This window comes from Tachyglossus aculeatus, chromosome 15 (genome assembly GCF_015852505.1).
Source record: "Tachyglossus aculeatus isolate mTacAcu1 chromosome 15, mTacAcu1.pri, whole genome shotgun sequence".
NCBI lineage: Eukaryota > Metazoa > Chordata > Mammalia > Monotremata > Tachyglossidae > Tachyglossus > Tachyglossus aculeatus.
Genome location: NC_052080.1, coordinates 24,012,327 through 24,037,664, shown reverse-complemented (window position 1 = coordinate 24,037,664; position 25,338 = coordinate 24,012,327). Strand labels below are relative to the sequence as shown.

Here is a 25,338-nt window from a genome sequence, read left to right as displayed (position 1 = left end):
AGTTTTCTGTCACTTAAGATGTAATCTTGTGAGTCAGGGTCCAGTTCTTAACTGATATTCTTGCAACTACTCCAGGATTTAGGAGAGTGCTCTTGCACACTGAAAGCATTGTAAATGTTAATCGTAGTAATCAATCAATGCAATGTATGGTATTTATTGAGTACTTACTGTGTGTGCAGAGCACTGTACTAAGCACTTGGGAGCGTACACAACAAGGGAGTTGGTAGACAGGTTCCCTGCCCACAAGGAGCTTACAGTCTAGAGGCTATTAGTAATAATATTAACAAAAAATAGGGACGGATCGACAATCTTCCCTAGAGTGAAATGGTTCTCTAAATTTTCCACTCAGGTCACAAACACATTACTATAACCAGCTAATAAACTGCAATTTAAGTTTCCAAAAGAACAAATGAAATTATCGATGGACTTCAGCCTTCCACACTCTTTAGAAAACTACCAATCATTTAGCAAATGTAGTAACTTCAAAAGTCTAGCAGGGGAGGTGAACAGTTGTGACTGTTTTTAACACTGGAAAGGCAAATGAATTAATTATAGCATTTATTTAGTGCTAGTACTAGGTAACAGTCTCTGGTCTAAGCACTGGGATACTATCCTATTTATTTTATTTTGTTAATATGTTTTGTTCTGTTGTCTGTCTCCCCCTTCTAGACTGTGAGCCCGCTGTTGGGTAGGGACCGTCTCTATATGCTGCCAACCTGTACTTACCAAGCACTTAGTACAGTGCTCTGCACACAGTAAGCTCTCAATAAATACGACTAAATGAATGAAAAAGATAATCAAATCTGATGATTTTGTCTCTGTCCCACAGAGGGCTCACAAAGAAAAATGGAGGAAGAATGGGTATTTTATCCCCACTTACAGATGCTGAAACTGAGGCAATTATAATTCAGAAACTGGGAAATTAGGAGACTCCCAGTCTCCTGCTCTTTTCGGTAGGTCTCGCTGCCTCCCAAATCTGCCTCCCTACTCAGTGTGCCTAGATCTCATCTGTCTCACTGCTAATCCCTTGCCCACGTCTTTCCTCTCACCTGAAAGTTCTTTCCTTATCATATTCCACAGGCCACCACTCACTCTCCCCATCTTAATAATAATAACAATGGTAATGATATTTGCTAGGCGCGTACTACGTGCCAAGCACTGTTCTAAGTGCTGGGGTAGACACAAGGTAATCGGGTTGTCCCACATGGGGCTCACGGTTTTAAACCCATTTTACAGATGAGGTGACTGAGGCCGAGAGAAGTTAAATGGCTTGCCCAAGGTCACACAGCCACAAGTGGCAGAGTCGGGATTAGAACCCACATCCTCTGACGCCCAAGCCCGTGCTCATTCCACTAAGCCACGCTGCTTCTCTATCTTCCAAGCTCTACTAAAATGGCATCCCCTCCAAAAGGCCTTCTTTGATTAAGCCCTAACTTTCCCTATTTGCCCTTCTTCTGCAATTAAGTCTGTACCCTCTAAACACTTTGGTATTCATCCCAATTCCAGCTCCACAGCATTTAGGTAATCTATCTTTATATTCTGCTATTTCCCCTGTCTGTAATTTATTTTAACGTCGGTCTCACCATCCAATCTGTAAGGTCCTTGGGGAAGGGGGTCATGTCTTCCAACTCTACTGCACTGTACTCTCCCAAGCGCTGAGTACTACGCTCTGCACACAATGAGGGCTCAATAAAAACCACTGACTGATGGATTGAATTAATTTTTCCAAAATGTTATGCTCAGAAAACCCCCCAAAATTAGCGGGTAGCATTCCTGGGCTGGGGACTTTTATTACAGTTACAGTGAAATTGGTATGGATAATGCTTAAATATGCCTTCCAGTGACCATGCTTAATTTTGCCGCAGGCACTTAATGTCAGAGTTTTAAAAGATTAATTCTGCTCTCCTTTAAATCCCACCTTAACAATCTCGGGAACCTATGTTATAAAGTTCAATCAGGTCCTATAATATACTTTGAAATCAGCTAAAAGCAAGACTAGTGTTTCACGCTAGTCGTGAAACACTAACTGTGAACAACCCTGGCTATTTATTTTCTCAAAACCAGGGAAACTCTTTGAGCAGTAGGCAAGCAATCCATTTTTGATATGAAGAGATAATACACTCAGAGAAACAGCATGGTCTAGTGGACAGAGGCTGGGCCTGGGCGTCAGAAGAAACAGAGTTTTAATTCCGGCTCCACCATTTGTCAGATGTGTGACCTTGGGCAAGTCACTTCACTTCTCTATGCCTCAGTTCCCTTCTCTGCAAAATGGGGATTGAGGCTGTGAGCCCCATGTGGGACAGGGACTGCGTCCATCCTGATTTGCTTGTATCAACTTTGGCTCTTAATACAGTGCCTGGCACACAGTAAGTGCTTAACAAATACCACAATTCTTATCATTTAGAAAATCTTGGCTTTCTTGAGTTTTCGGGGAAATTTGGAAGGCTCCATGGAAACAACAGAACCAGGCAAAGCAGGGCCCAGTGGCCAGTAACACTACATGACCTAATGTTCCAAGTCCATTCTGACCAGAGTTGCTGAGAAGGGAAAAAAGCGAAAGCTTCATAAAAATCATCCTGACTCCCAAGAATCTGGAGCCTGGTAGAGGCTTGCCCAGGAAAGAACATAAAAAATGACATTAAAAAAAAGAAGACTGGATGATTCCTCCTTCTTAGAGTTCTTCTGGATGTAAAAGTAAAATAACTACCTTGGACTCACTAATGCATAGCAGCATAAATTATTAAATACATTACAGACATATTCTGATGCATTCCGGAGCATACAGAAGATTTCTGCTTTGCAATGTCAATTTTAACTGACTCCTAAAGCCCTTACAATGCGTTCATCCTGCTATGTGCCCTCTAGCCTAAGTAACTGGATTCTTTCACCAAAAGTCTAGAGTCTGGACTCCTCATGGTCTAGTAAGTGAATGTTTTTCTTGCTAGCGGGAATATCGGCCCTGTATCGTTTTGGATAAAACTCCATTATGTTCAGGAGCTCGAGGAAACCAAAAACAACTCACCGTTTCGATTTTGTTCATGCAGATCCTTGTCCTGGTGCGGGATCTGCTGCTGTCCTATACTAACTGGGGAATGGTGTCCAAGGCCGTATGGAATAGGAGACCCCCGGCCATGGGCCTGTAGCAGGTTCATGTTGTAGGCCATTGCTGCCTGATGAGTAATGATCCGGGGATCAACTGCAAACCTACCCTGGTAGCCTGTCCATGGAACCTAGGTAACGAGAAGCATTCAAATTAGGAAGTCACTCGATTGAAAAATACAGAACTGACTAGCACAACCTCTGCTTCCTATGATGTTGAGACGGTAGGAAAAAAAGAGGGGTGTCACTTCAGCTCACAGGAATTACAAAAATTGAAACTGTAGCAGAAACTACTAGTCTTTTCAATTTTACAAACATTAACCCTGAAAGATATAATACAAATTTTGGGATGAAGGCTTTTATTTTCCAGAGTTCAGAAAGCAAAACTCAGATCCTCTTTATGGAGCTTTTTCCAAAAGACAAGAGTCTCGTGTGTATTTTAATCTTTATGCCAAATGAGCTAAAGTTCATTTCTCATGTACCCAAACACCCCAAGACACCCTATCCTAAAAAACAAAACATGCAATCTGTCTTGTGTATGATGTAGATTATTGATATAGAATGAATAATTATGACAAAACGTAAACTTGTTTCGTTCAAGTGTCAGTGTCAAATGCAGATTCCTGGAGCCCTCCCTTGCACCAAGCAGGTTTCTTTGACCTAATGAGATGAAACAAGAAGTCTTTAGGAATTTCTTATCTCAGACAGATGATGTGAAGTCTTGCCAGGCTGTCTTAGGAAGAAACAGTCCAGCCACAATTTAAAGCCTATGGGCAAGGAGCATAGTTTGTCTCTTATTAGCTGTAACTCTCAGGAGCTTCCTGGGCTGAAACTTTACCTGCCTAGAAGCTGGCATGCCCAGGGCTGGGGAGTTCTAGTTCCAAGTTACGGCAACAAACCCCAAAGTACAGGTGTCTGCTGCAATAATAGGAACCCTGGTCCCGGTCTCAACTCGGTGGAAACACAAATGCAGCTTGCGAGTAAAAATTTATTCAATCGTATTTACTGAATGCTTACTGTGTGCAAATCACTGTATTAAGCACTTGGGAGAGTACAATACAACAATAAAAAATTATTCTAAATGTGTCAAAAATGGCCTATTGCATCATTACCACAATATCATTTCATTGGAAGGTCAAAACCCTGGTGGGTAAAGCTTTATAAGGCCTGCATTCTTTAAGGCCATTCCCTTACATTTCCTTCTGGGTGGTGCTGACGGATTGAACGGCCGACGACTCACAGGCTCTTCAAGATAATGCTGCAAAGTTTACCTGAGCTCTGACATTTCCTTTTCTCTCATCCTTAACCTTTGGATCACTCTGACTTGAATTCTGTAGACTGATTAGTGCTCATTTCCATTTAGCCTGGATAATGCCAGACCCATCTAGCATAGATTTGAACCTGGAATCCTGGGTAGTGTAAGGACTCCCTCCAAGAACTAGTGATTTGATAGCTGCCTTGAATGGTTGGTTTTGTAATTTATTTTATTTTCCCCAGCTACTGCTTTATGTGTCTGTTTATCTCCCTTTCAGTTGGGAGCTCCAAAGAGGGAGGAATTTTGTCTAATTTCAAATTATTCTTGTGCTTACTAATAAATACCATTATTACTAATACACAGATATTCACAGAACACTTTGAAAATGAAGTATCTGCAGATGTACACAAAATCTCATTTAAATATTGTAATACTGGTACATACTTGCATTGCTATTTAAACATACAACAATATTTATTGCTTTTTATCACCACCTAATATTGACATTGTTTTGGCCAATTTGGGGGCCTTAGGAAATGCACTAATCCATGTTACATTATCTCCTGTGGGAAACTATATTTCAACACTTTTGTATAACACCACTTTGACAAAATCAGCTTAGAGCAATGTACCCATCAAGTAAGTTTATGAATTCACTAGCCTGGAAATTCTGTTTTGGGCACAATGTTGTCATAGACCTCTTATTCCTTCAAAGGTTTTTAGTTTGACAGGCAGGTATAACCATATCAGGAAAGCTACAGAAATGATCTAAACCTCCAAAAGATCAGTTAGCTCTGCCGACGTGGAAATGAATAAAGTCTTTTTCTTATAAGCACATTTAAATTACCAGTTTTCTCCCAGGTTTTCATTATCCAGAAGATAATCTGTAAATAGGATTAGTACCTCCCACTGCATGAAAAAGATTTTGAAATGCAAAAACTACGTGCAGTGTGGCTAGTTTATATGCTGTTTAGGATAACCACTTTTTTGATGTTAACCAGCACAGGACTTTACTTCACTGAAAGACTTCATAGTTGTACTTCTGATGTGGGTTTGGATTTTGTAGGCTTTGGGTAGGTTTTATTCAAAACCTCTGTTATCCGGATGTACCGGTTAATTGAATGAGGTTAGCTTAAATAGTTTACCGAAAACAATGAGTTTTCCTAAAAATTAAACTGGGCAAGTACCTGCCCAAGATAACCGAAAGTTCAGATAACTGAATAAAATAGCCTTCATATACAAAAAATAATAATACTTACAGGTAAAGGCACTGACATGACCATATTTCCTCCATAAACAGCAGGTACATAAAGAATGCTTGTACCAGTGTGAGGATCAATCCTCTGAACGGGGCTTGGAGATTTTCCCAAATTGGGGTGAGGCCCAAGCGGAGGAGGAGGAGGAGGAGGAGGTGGCGGTGGAGGTGGCGGTGGAGGTGGTGGTGGAGGAGGAGGAGGAGTATACGCTCTGATCGGGTTGCCAATGAGTACTGAAGGGTTGGGTTGAACTGGAAAAGAAAATGAAGGCAATAAATAAAAGACCGAACAGCCATTATCACTGGGTAAGAAAATTGAAATTTGTCCAAAGCGAATTATTCTAAAGGAATATTTCCCAGGTAATGCTTCATGAAATCCAAAATCAAAGGGTTAAGTACATATATGCAGTATTTTATACTTCAAAATGCTTTTTACATGCACATTCACTAACTGTTCTTTAACCGTTCTTGAGCCAGACATGAATTTATATCTATATTTCTCAAAAGAAGCTAAAAAGTACTCTGAGAATTTGAAAACTGATGCTTTACCAAGAAACATTCTTTCAAAGGAAAAACAAAGTGAGTTCTATTCTCTTGTCCAGGGTTAACAAGGACTCCCAAGAGGAGAAGTGGTTGCCCCTGAGGCAGTATCTCCCTACACTCTCCACGAGACTGGTTAATGCTGCTTCAAGCAGAGACGTGATTCCTACTGGAAATGGTCTATGCTACTGGATAAATCACATGAAATAAATATGGTTCACAGTCCCACCCCATGAAGGCCCTCTGCAACATCTCTTCAGGATGGAATGCTGAATAACTGTGGGCAGAGGGAGAAGGAAGAAAAGGACAGAATCTGGCTCAAAATTTCCAGGAGAGATTTGTCCTGCAAATACAACTAAAGAAAATACATACGATGAGGTATCAAATGCAAGTAGGCATGGTTTCCTTTAAAAAGCAACCTAGAGTCTGCACCACACAGTCTGTGGATAGCAGTTTCACCTCCAAATTTTATGCCAAGTGTCTTCTATCTTGGATGCTAAATAAAGAATAGTCAGAAAATGTTTTTGTTTCGCCTAATTTTTTAGGTATTACGTGAAGTATAAACTTTTTTTTTTACAAAAAGTCCTACAGATCTAAGTCTCATCAATATTATGGCTTACTACAACACTTACTATCCTTTATGAAAGTCCCCAGTCTTAAGTTAAATTTACCTCATGAATATCTGTGTAAGCAAAGTGGGGATAATTTTTCTGTAAAACAGAAGTTACTTACCAATTCCTTCACTATGGAAATGATCGTTCTGGTTATGATGATGAGCTTTCCCCTTTATGGAAAAATAAACAAGTCTTACAACATATTTAACGGGGCGCGGGGGCGCGAAGACTTTTCAAATACTGTACAAATGAAAAGCATGCAATGGCTGTTAACTACTGAGACAATAGTTATGTGTGCAAGCTTGCACTGAAATACCTTTTATTCAGACTGCTTTAAAGGGATTACTTTCTTTGCTCCATACAAACATTTATGCCAATATGCTATGTTTTAGAGCTCAATCAGGACAGAATGTAACAGAATAATTGGGGAACTGCACACTGCAATCGCGAAACACCTGTAACACGATGTGGCTCAGTGCAGCAGTGCTCATTAAAGCTTGTTTCAATCCGACTATTTGGATCACATCGCAACAGTGTGTGCACAGTCCATTAGCACAGGACAGGGAAATAATCTGCAACTGTTTGAAGTCCACTACCTTGTTTACTGGAAACAGTGGAACTTCGAGCAGTAGCAAATTGGTTAAGTTCTCTAAGAAAGTATCAAACAACGCAAACTGCTTGAAGCAAGTTCTTTGTTTTCCACAACCTTCTTACATTTCACCTGGTGTGACAGAAACCCAGGTTGTTTTCTGTTCATCTTTCCACTGAAATAATAGCAGAAATGACATAATGTTCTGAACAAAAGCATTTGCAGGGAAACACTACTGTGTTGTGGGAGATACGCTTGCATTTCTATATTTCACTGGCAAAGTCACAATAGTGATAGCTATGGTTGACAGTCGGCAAAAATAAAAAGGCTTGTTGCCTTATAAAATTCTTGTGAATTCTGTCCTAGGTATTCAAATGCAAAGATTTTTTTACGGGAAAGTTCAGGTCTCGACTTCAGGAAGGATGCAAACTTTAAAAAGCCTGACATTACAGTGGGGTGGGGTTTTTTTGCCTTACAACAGTGATTCTTGGAACCTAAAAAAGTGAAAGAGTAAAAAAATTCTCCTCCCATTATCACTCAGAAAGAAAAGTGATTGAAGAAATAACTTAATATAATCCTCTCTCTCTCTCTCTCTCTCTCTCACACACACACACACACTCACACACACACTCTCTCTCTCTCTCTCTCTCTCTGTCTCCCACTCCCATCCCTCTCAGTGCAAATCAGTTATTGGTTAAGTACTAAACAGCTGAGTTAAGTGGCCCCAAATTTCTATGCAATGGCTGTTAACCTTCTGATCCAATACACTGCTGAATATGTTTACTAACACGCTTTCATCACATAATTATCCAAAGAGTTCCTAGGTTACATGTTACAGGCACGTAGGCCTAGAATCCAGGGAAATGGGAGACGGTGAACCTAAGGGCCTCTGAGCTAATTGCGGGAAGCCAGAAAAAAGAACCCAACAAAGCTGCGGCTGCTGCCACAATCTCCATAACAAACTCTTAGTGCAGCTGTTCTGAGCGGCCATTCCTAAATGGACAGGAGCTGAAATGGTCCAACAAAAAGCAGGAGAGCCCTGAGAGCTCTAAGCTGTTGGAGGAAAAGAGGTTCACTGACCTCCAATGAGAGGTGATGCGACATTAGAAGCAATGGTGGAGGCTAGTCCAGGCTCCTGAAGCAAAGTACTATCAGGAACTGCTATTTTGGCTCCTCCACTCTTGATTCTACTGTAGATACTCATGACAGCTGCAACCAAAATGGTAGCCGCCAATGCAGGATTGGGAGCTGAGGAGCAAAACTGCTCTGACTGCCCTTTCTGCTTCCTTCAACCTTCCTCCCACCTGTATTGACATATCGCTGCTGAAGCTGGTGGGTCTATTAGTACGACCTTGGGAGTTTGTGAATAGGAATACATATCCCTGGGGGCATGGAAGTATATCTACCAAAGAGTATGCCAACCATTAAACTGTACGCTTCTCGAGGGCTGGGAGGACAGAATTTACTTTTACTGTACGTTCCCCTATGCCTAAAACAGTTCTCAGCACACAGAATGCAGCTGATTAATAATGATGAAGATGATGATGAAAATGGGAAGTGGAACCAATTTAACAGAAGACAGAACTGTCTTGAAGACAAGAAGAAGGGAAAGAATGGGACAGAGACAAAGACAGAGAACCATACCTCTCCCTTCAAGAGTCCTCCTTATGGAAATTAAACAAGAAGATATAGATGCCTATCTATATCTTCTTGTTTAATTTACTGCTTTGGGTTTTATCATTTGAGTGCATCCTCTTTCACCTAGTGTATGTTTGCAATTTGTGTACCCTTCGTTTCCCCTACTGAATTGCCTGTTGCTCCTCGAAGACAGGACCACAACTTTTTCTACTATATGTTTCCGAGTGCTCAGGACAGAACTCGGCTCACAGTTGAGAGAGAAATAAGACAACGGGAAAGGAACAACAAGGAGGCAAATGAGAGGAGGAAACAGCACGTAATGAAGCAAAGGGCAGAGAGAGAGACAAAAAAAGAGAGAGAGACAATAAGGGAGAAAAAAACACAAAAAACACTTGAATTTAACATGGGCCTTGGCTAGTTATGGTAATTATTGACCATCATGGGACTGGTAACGCTAGTGAGGAAAAAGGAAACTTCTCACTTCTTGGAGATTAATTAATACAGGTCCGCAGTACTGGCAAACAAGACGGCTGACTGCAGTCAGTTATTTAAATTGACCCCCGGCACAATAAATCTTCACTGCTTTTCAAGATACTGTAATCGCTTCAATTCCTTCATTTTATGAACAAATTATATGCTTTACCTTGGGTGGTGATTGCTGCTGTTTGTTGGCATTTCCTGAATGCTGCTGTCTTAGAGCTCGGGGTATAAATTCAGGAGCAAGTGGATTTAACACATAGGTTTTCTTTAGCTCTAAAGCCTCTAACTGAGCCTTGATCTGTTCAAAAGTGATGCCATGTAGGCTCTCATTGTCATGACAGAGTGCAATAAATCGCTCCCAAAATTTCCTATGGGAAAGATTTAAAAGATCAGATTAGAACACAATAAGAGTGAATGGATCACATACATGAATATTAAGTTAAGGACTTTCAATCCCAGGAAACTCTTAAAAATGCGGCTGACCACAGTCTGCCTGATGTGGCTTGGTAGCAGTCCTACCAGGACCCCTCAAATTCACTCCCGCAACTACAGTTAGAAGGCCAAGAAGAAGTTAGTTTTGTTTTTCTGTTACTTCAAAAATTTCCAACCAACAACAGCTTCTTCAGACATCAGCCAAATAACTGCCATAGCTCGGTACTGGGAAAGCTAAGTAGTACACACATATGAGTTATGATAATAATAATAATAATAATGATGATGATGGTACTTGTTGAGCGCTTACTATGTGCAAAGCACTGTTCTAAGCACTGGGGAGGTGACAAGGTGATCAGATTGTCCCATGGAGGGGCTCACAGTTTTAATCCCCATTTACAGATGAGGTAACTGAGGCCCAGAGAAGTTAAGTGACTTGCCCATACATGATCTAGTAGGAGCCAGAAACTAGCCTGTGGTTCAGAAGGTCCTATTTTAGACCACGGCTCTTTACAATGACACATTCTTTCAGTCTAAAACTGCAAAAATCCTTTGGATATTGAAACAGAAAACTGCAACAAGAGATAAGGCCTATTGGTGGTGGGAATTTGCCATTCATGTGCTTGTGTTTTTGATCTGTGTGAACTTTACTTTGCACCTGTGTTATGGCTTTCCTTTTAAATGCATATATTTGTGAATATCCAGTATTCTCATTATCTGGAGAGTTTTTCAAGGATAGGGTTATTTATTCTTCCACCTTATCTATTCACAGTGCCGAAGATAAATGCTGTTGCCTGACTGAAGAGCTGAACCTTTCATCAATAAAAGATGTTGTTTACCATATTAGTCAGCAAGTATTTACTGAGTGTCAACAAGATTGGAAACACTACACTAATGTTTTAAAATGCGTGCATATGTGTGTTTGTATGCATGAGCACAGAGACAGAGAAGCACCCTGGCCTAGTTTATAGCCTGGGTGTCAGAAGGACCTGGGTTCTAATCCTCACTCTGCCACTTGTCTGCTGTGTGACCCTGGGGAAGTCGCTTAGCTGTACAGTACCTGGCACATAGTAAGCACTTAAAAACACCATGAAAAAAATTCTATCTCTAAACCATATACACACCTACATGTATAAATAAAGCATACAGATACTGACTTTGACTGCTACAGATATGCAAACCTTTGTATAGAACATAATCAGAAGACTATGTTTTATAAGGCTAAAAAGGAAGGTTAAATGATTGTTTCCACAGTTGATAGGTCTGAATGCATAAACAGCAGGCTTAAAGATGACAACAAGTGATGTACATGACAAGTGAATACTATGAATAGGTTTTTTTGTGAGGGGAATTTTATTGTGATTGTCCAGAAAATTCTCCACAAAGGTTATGCCAATGATGTACAAACTCTATTACTTTCAAAAATGGCTATGATAAAAAGTAATGTTCAGGTGAACTAAACAAAAATCTGGCAAATAAAAAAGATCCTGGAAGAACATACAAATTTGAATTAAAATCCCTAAAATCACATTTTTAATGTGAATACTAATTAGACCCCTCACTAAATTCGATGGTTCTAATTCATTTGGTGCTCATTAATGTTTTAAACTTTGGCATGTAAAGCCTATCAATCCATAATTGGGCCCATTCAATTTAAATATAGACACTCTACTTGGCTCTCTGGCTTCTTCTGGCCATAAATTCCACTACAAGCTACATGCAGATGTATTTCCTTTCATTGTTCTAAATTTACCAGGCTTCAGTTTCACTGAATAACATTCCTTGTTCTGTGGGGCACAGGGAAAAGTGGAGGCATAAAAGAGGGGAATGAGAACTGCTCAACTTTGAGTGCATTCAAAGTATTTTAGGGTATTACCAGGTAATCCACTTTTTCTTTCAAAGAAAGAAACCATCTTATAAATTTCTTGGGATATCCCCGTTCAAACACCCATTCTTCAGTTAACCTACGAGCCCATACCCCTGTTTGTTCGCTCAACCTATATTTTCTTCTAAAACTTTACAGAAAGGCAGGGGAAAAAGTCTAAAACAGCAGTCACGCCAATTAGTGAAAATCATTGCAGGATGCAAAACCTAAGTTGTTTTCACACATTCAGAGAAAAAAGGAATCAGGAGAAATACCTACACTACAGTGCTAGCGCACTTGAGTATCAACGTAAATATCTGGTGCTTTGCTAATTTCCAAGGCTGAAAGTAAGGCTTTGCTGACCAATTCAAAATCCAATGACATTTTCTCAACTGAAAAAGACATGTGGCCCCATGCAGGCCAAGGCCTTACTGAAAGTAAGGCTTTGCTGACCAATTCAAAATCCAATGACATTTTCTCAACTGAAAAAGACATGCGGTCCCATGCAGGCCAAGGCCTGTATCCACACTTCACCTTACTTATCACAGGGCTTGGCACCGTACCCTGGCACAAAGCAAGTGTTCAATAAATACCACAAGTATGGTTTCCCTAAAGTACAAATGACCATCAGCATAATAGACAGAAGGGAATCCTGTTTGGATAGCAACAAGACTGTAAGGTCTTTTGAATGTATCTTTCATGGATAATGAGGCTCCAGAGAGCAGAGAGAATGAGAAAACAAGGCTTTCACCTCAACTAAAATTACCCCGTGAAAAGTCCAAAGACCTAGTAAGTCCCCTAGATCTGCAGCGTTTCCTCAAAACCTATAAAAAAGGAGTGGTCCGATGGCTTAGACGTCTGCATGGGTTTTTCTGAACACGTGGAATGCTCAGGAAAAGCAAAGAGCTTCAGAAGCACTTTCAAAATGACAACTCTCACAAAAAAGGTAAGAGAGAGAACAGCGGGACCCGCCACGTTATCTCATTTCCCTACACTGCCAGCGAGACGCAACTGGACTGGCTACCGAGAAACTTCATCTGTATGGTCTCTCAACTGCAAGGTGACCAGTACTCACCTCAGCACCAATGACCTCCGCAGCTCAACAGACATGGGGGAAGCTTATGGAGCAATATCAAGATACCTAAACTGGGAATTCTAAAATAAATAAACTGACGCACCGGCTTACCTGAACTATTAAGCCAAATGGCTACTGGGAGAAATCTGCCTTGATGTTAAAGTTACCCTGGAAGGGTTCAGGCATTAAAGTCAGTTGAAGATGTCCTGACCGGCAGATTTCCCCTCCCCTTCAGAGTGAAGCTGGCCCACGTTACAGAGTTCCAGCTCCGTTCAACCTGTTCTAAGACACCAGAGTTGAGGTGAAACAAAAAAGCGGGAAGCTAGGGTCTGAATACGTTTCTTGTCTCCCTGGAAACTTCCACCTTAACGGGCTGTGGAGCATCAAGCAAACTCTTTGAGGGAGTCATACAAGCCCTGCAGTTTGCTCATGACAATTCAGAAAAATACACGCACGAGACAATATGAAGATTATTATGAACTGCACTGTGGTATTCAGTCTCCACTTGGGATGTAATAATCCTAAAACTGAAGTTACGTGCCTCAAGGACATTTTAGAGCCAAAGATTTCTATTGGCCATATGCTGTTGAATGCTGTCACGGAATCATACAACTTAGGAAGCAGAAAATGAAATCATGAAGTGTTGGACAGCAATAGGATATGTATCTTCAGCTCAACGAGGGGTCGACAGAGATCTAATAGGGGTTCAAGCTTTCTATTAGACATGGACCTCCCAAAGATTTGTCCCATACATTTGTCTTCTTGAGCAGTTCTATCAGCAACAGTCAGGACATCAAGTCAGTTAAACAAAAAAAAAGGGGTAGCATACGTTTTAATGACATAGTAAGTGTAGCCTTAAGCAATGCCATACAGAAATGAACTTCCAGGAGACATGTGCAAACACACAGACTAGCCTAACATACATGCAGTACCAAAAGGCAGACACAAATTCAATGACAGACACTGACAAAAGATAAATAGCAAAGGACACTCTTTAGATGCATCCATGTGGAATGGAAAATTGGATGTGCAAAATTCTTTTCAGCCACACCTGAACACACAGATTGGACATTACCAACAGAAGGAGTGGCCTTGAATACAAGGGTCAGTTCTCCTTGTTTGGGAAAGTAAATCATTCGAATAATTTCTGCCTGTTTTTCCTGAACACATAATAGCTCCTGAATGAATGGTTTAAAGATTTCTATGATGCCTGGAGCCAATGGAAATGGACATGTTTCCTGGCTAATTGGATGAATTTCCTCCTCAGCTTCCAGATTCCTGGTGGCATTCTCAGAATGGCTACATATTACTGGTTGAATAAGATTGGATAAAACCTTAGTTTGCACACCAATAACGATATGGAAAGGACCAGATCTTCAACTCTGTCATTATGGAGTTAACACTCATTAATTTCTCAGAGAATCCAAGTTTGTTTAGTAGCTGCCAAAGCCTGGACCTACTAAGAGCACCAAATACTTCTGAAGTGGTCCTCAATTTAGTAAAGTGAGCTAGATGTTTCCTGTACTTCTCCTGTATCTGATGTTCAACAAATAACTTGACCGCAGTGTTGGGATCTAATGTCTCACTGTGAGGCTGAAAGTTCAAAATTATTATTTTTCAGTAACCACGACAGGCCTTTGGCTCTTATCTTGCTAGCGATGGAGAGCAATGAAAGGCCACACTGTTTTCCAGACAACTTTCTCAACCTTCCTCTAACGACGGCCTGAATGGTGGCACCCTTGAAATCCTGCGGCAATCCCATGTGTTGACGGAAAGTCTATTCAGATGTTCATGCAGAGTATCGTCTCTGTTGGCATCAGTAGGTGTGCTGTTAAGTGTAGGGCAGCAATAGGACATCAATCTTCAGCTCAAACTAGGTATCGAAAGAGATTTAATGGGGTCCAAGCTTTCTACTAGTCATGGACTTTCCACACATTTGTCCCATATATCTGTCTTCTTGAGCAGTTCTATCAGGACTTCGACAGGTATACACACCAAGTGGGGGGGAAAAAATCTCTACCAAATTCCTGGGGATTCTGGCTTGCTCACTTTGACAGATGTTAGAATAGCTATAAAATCCAAGTGATTTTACTGGTCAACAGAAGGACCTGGGCTCTAATTTCAGCTCCACAACTTGTCTGCTGTGTGACCTCGGGAAAGTCACTTAACATCTCTGGGCCACAGGTATCTCAATTGGAAAATGACTACTAAGACTGCGAGCCCCTTGTGGGACATGGATGTGTTTCCAATCTGATTAGCTTGTGTCTACCCCAGCACTTAGTACAGTGGCTAGCACATAGTAAGTGCTTAACAAATATGATAAAAACGTGATCTTTCAAATTTATTCCATTTATTCAAGAGCTCTGCTGTTGAACGTGTAAACAATATATTTTTTTTCAATAGACACGAGTCCCACATCTCCTGCACTCTTTTCAAAAGGTGACTGTTCAGGAACTTTGGGACTCAAGGCAATGACATATTTGGAAAAAAAATGGCCACTGAAAATGTCGATAAAGTACAAAAATTAAGCCTTCTTTAGGACAAACTTTGTGCTCTCTGCTCTCTAGAGGAAGATAATACATACCCTCTTGGCAAGAGAGTCTTCTTTCTAGCTTTAAAATACATCTAAGCATATATCACTGTTGGTCTCAGCAGAGCATCTAATTTGGTTCCTCACAACATGAAAAGCTACTATTGCATAATTGTGGTCAGAATTCCTATTTAGCCAGCCAGGATGGGGAAAGCATACTGAGATGTCTGGCATCAGCCCGCTGACAAGGTCCTCAGCGGTCTTGCGGTAAAGAGGAGATGGAAGAATCCGGCTGTCTTTCCTGAGGGAGGAGGGCACTCGAGTTTTGCTCTGAATATGCCATCTTTTGGTCTTAGGTTTGAAGTTAAAAACAGAACTGTTGTACATCTACACCATCTTCCTATAAGAAAGCAAAGCACCTGGTCTCATATCATCTCGATATAGGTGCTTTTAAAAAATAGTTTATTTGATGAAGTGTTATTTCTCTTGGCCTGCTGGGAACAGTGGCAAACAGCAGATAAACATTCCACCAGGATCAGGGACACTAGATAAGCCTAACTGAAGCCTTGAGAATGAGGAGAGAGTTTATTTTAATGGAAATCTGAAGATCTTCATATTAATGATTTTTATCTCAAATGATTAGAGACTCCTGGAAAAAGAAAAAAAGGAAGGCTCCAACAAACTCAAGCCAAGAATGGAGTCTTGGGAAGGAAATCTGTTACGCTCGGTATCTATTATGGCAGCATTCCTCGGTCTCAAGGACTCCATGATCTCCAATTCTCCTTAAACCTCTCTGATCGCTCCTTCTCCTCCTTTGGCCAGGCCAATCTTCACCAGGCTCTTTAATAGTGACCACTTGCCGGGGTTTGAATACTGGCCTCCTGCTTTTCTCTCCTTATACTGACTCCCTGAGAGCACATCCACATGCCTGATTGGAGGAACCACAACTACATGGAAGACTCTCAGATGTACACTTCCAGCCCTATCCTCTTACCTCTTCTTCAATGTCATATCTTTCCCTACCTCTGACTCATCACCGTTTGGATGTCCAGACACCACCAGGAACCCGACATGTTAGAAACCGAGGTCAGCGTCTTCCAGCCTACCAAATCCTCCTCTCAAGCCCCACATGACGGCCTACGACACTCCACCTACCCTGTTGCTTACACCCAAAACCTTGGGTCGCTTCTGACGTATCTTTCTTTCATGTCCACATTCGATTTTCTTCTAGCTGCTGCCAATTTTTTCTCTCGGAAATAAATAACAATGGTCCCTTGCCCTCTATTCTGGCAGTCACTGACCCAGAGCAGACCTAAACCTTATCTGGACCGCTGCTCTAGCTTCCTTGCTGAATTGGTAGCCTCAAGCCTCTCCCTACTCCTTATTCCAGACCATCTTAAAAGAATCAGCTCATAACAGTCAACTGCTCAGAAGGTTACAATGATCTCAGTTCCCACTGAGGTAAAATCAAATGCTTACTCCCAAGTGTCAAGAATCCTCAACTGCCCCTCTCATGTATATAATCTCATCCCTCTCCATTCCCATATATCTGTGGTTTTTATCCCAGTCAGATTACCTTGCTCACCACTTTACACAATCCGCTTTTCCACCAAAGAGTCACGGTCCTGGAAGATTTATCAACCACCTCTTCATTAAATTCACTCTTTTTCCTCACTGAAAACTCTACTAAAAAGCAGCTCATTTAAATACTTCCCCAACGAACACACGAGACTAAGTATTCCAACCATTCCACCTTCCACCACAGTATGCACTTGATGCTATGAACTAGCCCATGTACTTCCACTGCTTGTTCTTATATATCTTTTATGTTGTTTGGAACTTTGATCTATTTTTATGGAAGCAATGTCTGTTTATCTGGAATTTCCCTTCATCCTTAAATTGCCTTAAGAGAAGGAACTGTGTGTTTTCTCCTTTGAAACACCCAAGGGCACCCAGTGGTTGCTCAACAAATACGACTGACTGGATGAACATTTCCCTTAGAGCGAAAATTTGAGGAAAAGGCTGTTCTCTACCACCAAAGAGGCTTATGTGACTAGGTACGTAGTCCTGAATATATTGAGTAGAGTAAGAAAATCAGGAAGTCTCATATATTTTGATTCGAAATTATATTTCTAGAAATACTTATCAACTGAAAGAACTCCCCCATTTCAACTGACCAGAAGGCTGTACTTCAGCACAGCTGTTCCATTTTTCACAAATAACCTTCTCAGTGATTCATTAACATCGGGACACATGACAATGAACACCCCCTGCCCTGCTTCCCTCACCCTTCTCACCCCCCAAATACCTGCATCTTCCAATTGAGCACAGAGCGATGGGATCACCCACCACAGCCACCAAGGACTGGGCTCTTGTGATGGCAGTGTTGAGGAGTTTGTAGTTGGACAGAAAACCATAATCCAAATCCTCCGTTGAGTCTTCAAGAAGCTGCTCCTTCCTTTTAATTGGAGTTTGTTTGTGTTTGCAAGTGTGTCGGGTTCGCACCGTGCTCAGAAATAAAACCCTAAACTGCTTTCCTAAAAAAATCAAGGTAAGAAGAGTTTAGGTTACTCTATTCATTTTCACCATGCACTGAAGAGAGAGCATCACATTTACTAAAGCCCGATTTCACAACTTGTCATATTACAGGAAGGTGATTTTGAGAAGCAACTAGTTGCTGTTCACTTGGGAGTTGCAAAAAACAAGTTCACCATGTAAAGGTGCACTTCAAAACCAATATTAGTAAAATGGCACTTGCTAAGAGCTTACTATGTGCCAGGAACTGTTGTAGGTAGTGCTGGGGTAGAGAGCAGATAATCAGGCTGGACACAGCCCATGTCCCTCACGGGGCTCAGTCTACATAGGAGGAAGCAGGATTTAATTCCCATTATTCAGCTGAGGTAACGGAGACACAGAGAAGTTAAGTGATGGGCCTGAAGTCACACAGCAGACAAGGGGCAGAAACGGTATTAGAACCCAGGTCCTCTGACTCCCAAACCCAAGCTCTTTCCACTAGATCATGTAGCTTCCCAATTTAGTAGCATTTTTTTTCCCCAAAGCATTTTCGGTCTCCTTTACAATTAGTCAAGAATGATAATGAACCATCCTTTCCCTACAAACTTTTGTGACCTTCGGGAGTAAAAGCATAGATTAATGATGGACGAAGATGCTATCTTAGACTTTCAAGTCCACAACTGCAAAATTTAAATCTCATGAATTCCATACAGCTTCCTCCATTCTGGGGACCATAATCGGGCTGAAATAGTTGCCAGAAGGGATTAAATTGTACTGAGAATGAACAGACAAAATGTTTTTGAAAGGCTAAATTATCTTCATTGGAATGACAGAAAAGAGAAATAGTCATTTTTAGTCACATTAACATTCCAGGCTGAGTATTTCTACTACCATGCTCATAAAAAGACTGCATTTTTTTCCCTTTGTTGAAATGATTACTACTAGTACCTCTACACCAATCATTTTAGATATACTTTAAAAGAAGCAAAGCTTAAATGTTTAACGTTTTCCAGGTATTAGATTAAAATAATTGTTAAGAAATGTATTCTCTACTATAACAAGATCAAAAGGACATGAAAACCACTTCAAAATTTTAGCTTTCTGAAATGATGTTTAGAAATAGACATAATTGTTCCTTACCCTGAACATTTAGTACTCTTTCCACACTGACGTCTGATAATCTCTTTTTTCGAAGCTCAGCCCGAATCCTGAATACTTGATCAGCATATGGTGTAACTACACCAATACTCCCATCATCTAACTTTCCCCAAGCTACAGGCCATTTTCGCCTCAACTCTTCCACACGTTCCACCACCTCAAATACCTGGAAAAGCAAATCAGAGATCATGATCAAACAACTTCATTCCTTTCTCCTAGTTACTGGACCTCGAACCAGCACGACCCATTATATAAAGAAAGGGAAAAAAGATCTGATGAAGTGGCTGCAGGATGTTTTATAGATTACGACGGTAATCATCCAGGCCAAATGTGTTTAGGAAGCTTAATATTGAAAAGATATCAAATTACGGATAACTTCAGAAATCTACAAGACCAAAAATGAAGAAATCTGCAAAAATACCTCTGCATTATTATAGAAAGCGGTACTGTTTTTTTCCTGCACATCTTCTCCTCGCGCTGTAAAGAAGGTCAAAGGATAGAAATCTTTGTGCGCTGGCTGCTTTCCACTTGCCATTAGCTTGCCCTCATAGAAAAGTTCAGATGTGTAACTGTAACAAGCCAAGACAAATAATAAAATTGCAATCTACTACTAAAAAGCATTCAGGCCAAAGAAAAATAGTCTATTAACAGAAAAGCACTAATCCACTGTTCTAGTTCCTTGAGCAATTTTATTGCCACAGTTAAATATGCAGCGCAAAAATCTCCTGTCTCTCCTCTCCCAGGCTTCCCGGGCCTGCTCTCTCCAGCTTCTACTCCTTCCGGACTCGCCGTGTATGCTATAAGACCTACCACAATTCCTTCTGCACTACTCCTACTACCTTATCACCTCCTTGCCTCTTCCTCCTCCGCTCCCTGCCATCCCCTTCCCCATCATTTCACTGGGGCTCTTGATTTAGCTTAAGAGGAATTTAAATTGAATTCACCCTGAAATTACACCATTTTGCTTTGCCGGGTTCACTCACACCAGTTAAACAGAAGTGTGATACAGTGGAAAAAGTTCACACCTACTTGATGATAGCTTCATGGGAGCGATAGTTCTCACACAGCAAAATTCTGCATGGAAACTCTGAAGGGTAGTGCTCATATAGCCGATCAAGCAATGAAACGTGAAGGTTTCTCTCCCTGGCAAATTCACTGTAGACAAAAGGACTGAGCTGTAACAGACACACACATAAGGAAAAATTTAACACCAAATAGGCCCATGACTTTTGAAACTACTTACATAAAATCCTTTATTCCAAATGCCCAGAGGCGCTGAACATGAGCCTTGTGAAGTCCGGGATGTTTTAATAGACTTTTAAAAACTCTATTTGTGGATAGCAACAGATTTGAATGTTAGTCTCCCCCATCACAGTGTAAATACACCCCTCGTGGGTAGGGGGGAATGCGTCATTCCTTTATTCTGTACTTCCCAAGCATCTGGGACAGTCCACTGAGCACCAATGGAGCATGAGGTGCCTGCTCAAGAAACACAGCTTGAACTGGGTCCGATCAGTTTACACTGCATCTACTCCTACGCTTAGTGTACTGCTTGGTACACGGTGGGCGCTTAATATCACAATCATTATTGCCACTGCTGCTACTAGTTAAAATAGCTCTTCTGAATCAGCAGAGTTTTAATGAATATGAAAAGTGAGTTCTCTTGAAGAATCACAGAACCGGTCTGGACAGGCTTCTGGTCCCGCAACTGGCCATCTGGTCTAGATAAGACATAGATAATGGTCTAATTTACTCTTAAAGATCTCTGGATACATAAGCTCTACAATGCCCTTTGCTAGTCTAGTAATTGTTTAATCATGCCTCGAAAGTCTTCCTTACATTCAACCAAAATCCACTTTAAATTTATTTCCTTTTGCTTGCGGGCTTGTGCATGCGGTGGCCAGCAAACTCCCTATAAAAACTTTACACATATTTAAAGATGTCAAACGATCCCTTAGGCTTCTCTTCCCTAGGCTCAACACTCCAATTTCTTTAAAGAGTCATTATTTGCTATCTACTGAACTCAGCAGCATTTTTCATTACTCAAGTTAAATTTTCTTCTATTTTCCTTACAGTAATTCATTATCTCTAGATTTTCAGTATACTACATTGCATTTTCACCCATGAGTCCTTTAATTTTCACCCTTTCTACATATTCTGGAAGAGTAAATTTTAATAACTGTTGCTAATGAATGAGGCAGAAACCAATTGAAATTGTTTTTTGTTTTTCCAAGCAGGGTTTAGAGGATTCAATCTCAATTTCCTGTTCACCATTTTGGTAAGCACAGTTTTCCATCACTGGACATAAAACTTGACCTATCATTTGGTTTAAAGAACACTTAGTCTTTAATGACAGAGAACTTTAACACAATCTCAGTGCCGCAGGTTGCAACCAACAGTTATAGTGCCAAATGCTTAGTGTCATACTCTGCTCAATAAATACTACTGATTGATTGAGTGCAAATATATCTGAAACACGCTAAGAATACTTTATGTTCCACAAATCCTGAAAATCATGAGAAGCAGCATGACACTATGAATGAAGTGGCGGAATTGGTACGTGGTTCTAGCCCAGTGTTCAATTCAAGCACTTATCAAATAAGTCTTACTTTTTTAGTATTTCTTACAATTTTCCTTTATTTCTTAAAATTGATACTGAAATGGCAAAGAGGAAAAAAAAACTTTAGAAGGACTTTTTGTTCCTAGATTTCTTAGATCAAAATTTTACGAGGAATTGAAATAAAAATTTAATTCAGTGTTTTGAGCCCTAAGACACTTACTTGCATATGGTCTCCAGCCAAGACAATTCTTGTGTTTTTATTAGCTAATGCTAGGGGCATGATAGTTTCACACTCCATGGCCTGTGCAGCTTCATCTAATAGGATGTGTGTAAAAAAGCCTAGAAAATAGAAAATAGTAAAGAGAAGTTCATTAAGAAGATGAAGACCTCAGAGGTAATAATGTGTACTGGTCCCTTTCTTGATTTTGCTGGTGAGTAGTGTTGATCTTCAGTAAAATTAAAATAAAACTAACCATCACTGTTTCATTTTTAAAATTTAGTCTTTGACCTGATACAGTACAGTCATAATACTAAAGCTGTGGTCATTTCTACTGACTTGGCCTTCATAAAACATTGCTACAGAATATCAACTTGTCAATTCTACACAAGGAAGTCTTTACATGGAAGGCAATCACATATACAAGCCCTAAGAGACTCGAAAACAAATGGCCCATGTAAGGGTCAGTTAAAGTACTGGGTGATGCCAATTTCATGTGCGCAAGAAGACAACCCATTTAGATATTGTTGCTTTTTGATGGTCAGTCTTACCAGGTTCAAGATCCAGTTGACAAAGGTACTGTGAAGTATTCAGAGTAACAACTACTACTCGTTGCTTAAGAATGTCTTCTTTCTGAGGCATCTGAAAGGTGGAATGTGTGCTTGAAATCAAACAGTACTGATGGACAACCGGGTGGACGGTCTTCACCCAGCGATTTCTAAAATATACCCTGGAAGAACAAGAGAGGAACTTATTTTCCATTCAACTTTTATGAAAAGAGTCTCTATTTCAATGTGCCTAATTTTCCATGAAACAGTCCACTTCTTTTGAAGATGGACTTTTCTGGAAAGTGGCAATTAATACAGTCCTTAGCAATTAATACAGTCATGCCTTTGGCTTACTCCAACTGAACCATTCCCATTCTGACTCACCTAACAAGTGAAAGATCATGTTGCGCTAAAATAAATTTTAATAATTCTTCCTTTTAAAGTTCAACTTGCTGGCACCATGAAAGTATTTCTTAATTAAGTCAAGGGCTGCTTTGATGAGACCTATAACTAAATTTCCACTAAAACTAAACCTCACCTCGTCTTCACTGCTTTCTGTGCTGTCCTATTATATGAAAGCTCTTGCTTAAAAAAAAAACAGTTAGTAAAAAACCCTCCAACTTTAACCAGCAAAACATGAAATTTTGGGTAAATCCTGGTAAGCAGCGTGGCTTAGTGGAAAGAGCCCAGGTTTGGGAGCCAGAGGATGTGGGTCCTAATCCCGGCTCTGCCACTTGTCTGCTGTGTGACTTTGGGCAAGACACTTAACTTCTCTGTGCCTCAGCTCCCTCATCTGTCAAATGGGGATTAAGACTGTGAGCCCCACGTGGGACAACCTGATTACCTTGTATAATAATAATGGTATTTGTTAAGTGCTTACTATGTAACAAGCACTGTTCTAAGCGCAGGGGTAGATACAAGCTAATCAGGTTGTCCCACTTGGGGCTCATACCCCAGCGCTTACAACAGTGCTTGGCACATAGTAAGCACTTAACAAATACTGCAATTATTATTACTATCATTAAGTCATGGGCAGCATGGACTACATCCAGTTCCAAGTAATCACTTGCTCACCTCAAACCTTATATCAGGCTGTAAAAACTGGAATTAGACTCAGTGTCTTCTGGTGTTGAACTCTTTTAACAAATCAATTTTGTTTAATCAGTCTAATCTATTCATTTTGAAAATCTAGATGTGAATACCAAGAATTTTTAAGGCCACAAGACAGAATCAAAAGGTTGAATGGGAAAGATGAGAAACAACTGCCCCGCAATCAGACGAAAGGTGCCAGGCAGACTTAAGTATAAAACAAGGACACAGACTACATGTTTGGTAAAGAAGTGAGTTTTCTGCAGAATTTTTAGTGATGCTAACACCTCGCCATCAACTCTCAGAACTTTCATTTAGAAAGATCATCAACCAAGAATTCAGGGACACTATCAAAATTTAAGTGACAGTTTTCCTAGCAAGAGGCAAACTGACCCTGAGTCCTTTAATGAAGAGCATCACCAACTTGAGTATGAAACTACTCAGCAGCCATCATTTTTTATCTGGAATCTTTCTTTTCCCTTTCCTGTCCAACTTAATTTTCTGTGAACTAAGATAGAACCCTGAAGTCCAGCGATTAAGGGCAAGTTTCCTGGTGAATGGAATGTTAAATTGCTGGTCAGTCCTTGGCTTAAAGTCCAAGTGCCAACAGGGAACACATGGAGGAGATGAAAGGTTGGAGCCCAGAGGGGAAGGTGAAGGATCTCCCACTGGTTTACTGTACTCGATTACTCTGGGAGCAGTAAAAACTAAGAACTAACAACTAACAACTAGCATTGAAGCAGTGCTGAGCTCTCTGAGACACTGGGCACTAGGCCAGGAAGACACAATGCAGTCACTTTCAAAACAAGGGAAGAAACAAAGCAGGAAAAAAAAAAACTTAAACAGTCCTAACTAAGAAACAAAGGGCCTGCTGTAGGAAAGGCACACTCAACCAATCAACCAATTGCCCACCAGAAGCTTACAGTCTAGAAATGAGTCCAAGAGTTGGCCTTATTGGATATATTCCTGGTTTACCTTTTTAATAATGATGATAATAATAATAGTATTTGTTAAGCGCTTACTGTGTGTCAGGCATGTTCTAAGTGCTGGAGTAGACACAAGGTAACCAGAATGTTCCACGGGGGGCTCACAGTCTTAATCCCCATTTTACGGATGAGGTAAATGAAGACGAGTGGTGGAGCCGGGATTGGAACCCACGTCCTCTGAATCCCAGCCCAATTTACCTACAATCACTGCTTTATCAACAGGGCCCGATGGACGAATCTGTGCAAGGAGTGGGGATTGGGGAGCAGACAGTGTAGAAGTGGCTGTAGGTTCCCAGCCTCTTCCAGGGAAAATACCCACCCCCTGACTGCCACCACACTTAGAGCCGACTCCTTTTTCAAGGATGCTGAACTTTTTCACGGCAGTTATGGCATACAGTTACAGCTGGTGTACAGGTCCTCTCTAAGCCCTCATTCCCCCTACTCCCGCTCTCCATTCTGCAATGCCTCTGCACTTGGATCTCTATCTTTTAAGGGCTTGATATTCACCCCACGCTTGGCCACCCAGCACCGATGCCCGTATTCAAAATGTATTTTAACGTCTGTCTCCCTCTCTAGACTGTAAGCTCCTTGTGGGCAGGGAATGTGCCTACCAACTCGGTTGTATTGTACTCTCCCAGGCGCTTAGTACAGTGCTCTGCACACAGTAAGTGCTCAATAAATACCATTAATTGAAACATCGCTTTAAGTGTTGGGAGCATGCAGCATCATAAAAACATCATAGGAGGCACATTCGGCTCTGCTATAACATGGAGATGAAGCTCTTGAAGAACCCCGTGTTAAAGAAAACCTGTACGACAGTATGCTCACCTTGACCACTATACTGCAATGCACACAAACCTTTTTTCCAATATCGCATCACATCCTTTCCGGGTCA

At 40.8% G+C, this 25,338-nt stretch overlaps 1 protein-coding gene across 2 annotated transcripts in view; it reads right to left on the bottom strand.

Annotated features, from left to right (window-relative positions):
- HELZ (helicase with zinc finger) overlaps positions 1-25,338 on the bottom strand; it is a 124,549-nt gene that overhangs the window by 17,055 nt on the left and 82,156 nt on the right. For both annotated transcript variants that reach the window (XM_038757081.1, XM_038757082.1), the window contains exons 18-27: positions 22,372-22,550; positions 21,824-21,942; positions 20,073-20,218; positions 19,465-19,612; positions 19,026-19,209; positions 17,680-17,908; positions 9,634-9,838; positions 6,882-6,933; positions 5,614-5,861; positions 3,023-3,230 (exon numbers count right to left, since the gene is read on the bottom strand). In XM_038757081.1, coding sequence (XP_038613009.1) covers positions 3,023-3,230; positions 5,614-5,861; positions 6,882-6,933; positions 9,634-9,838; positions 17,680-17,908; positions 19,026-19,209; positions 19,465-19,612; positions 20,073-20,218; positions 21,824-21,942; positions 22,372-22,550 — 1,718 coding nt within the window. The remainder of the gene's footprint in view (positions 1-3,022; positions 3,231-5,613; positions 5,862-6,881; positions 6,934-9,633; positions 9,839-17,679; positions 17,909-19,025; positions 19,210-19,464; positions 19,613-20,072; positions 20,219-21,823; positions 21,943-22,371; positions 22,551-25,338) is intronic.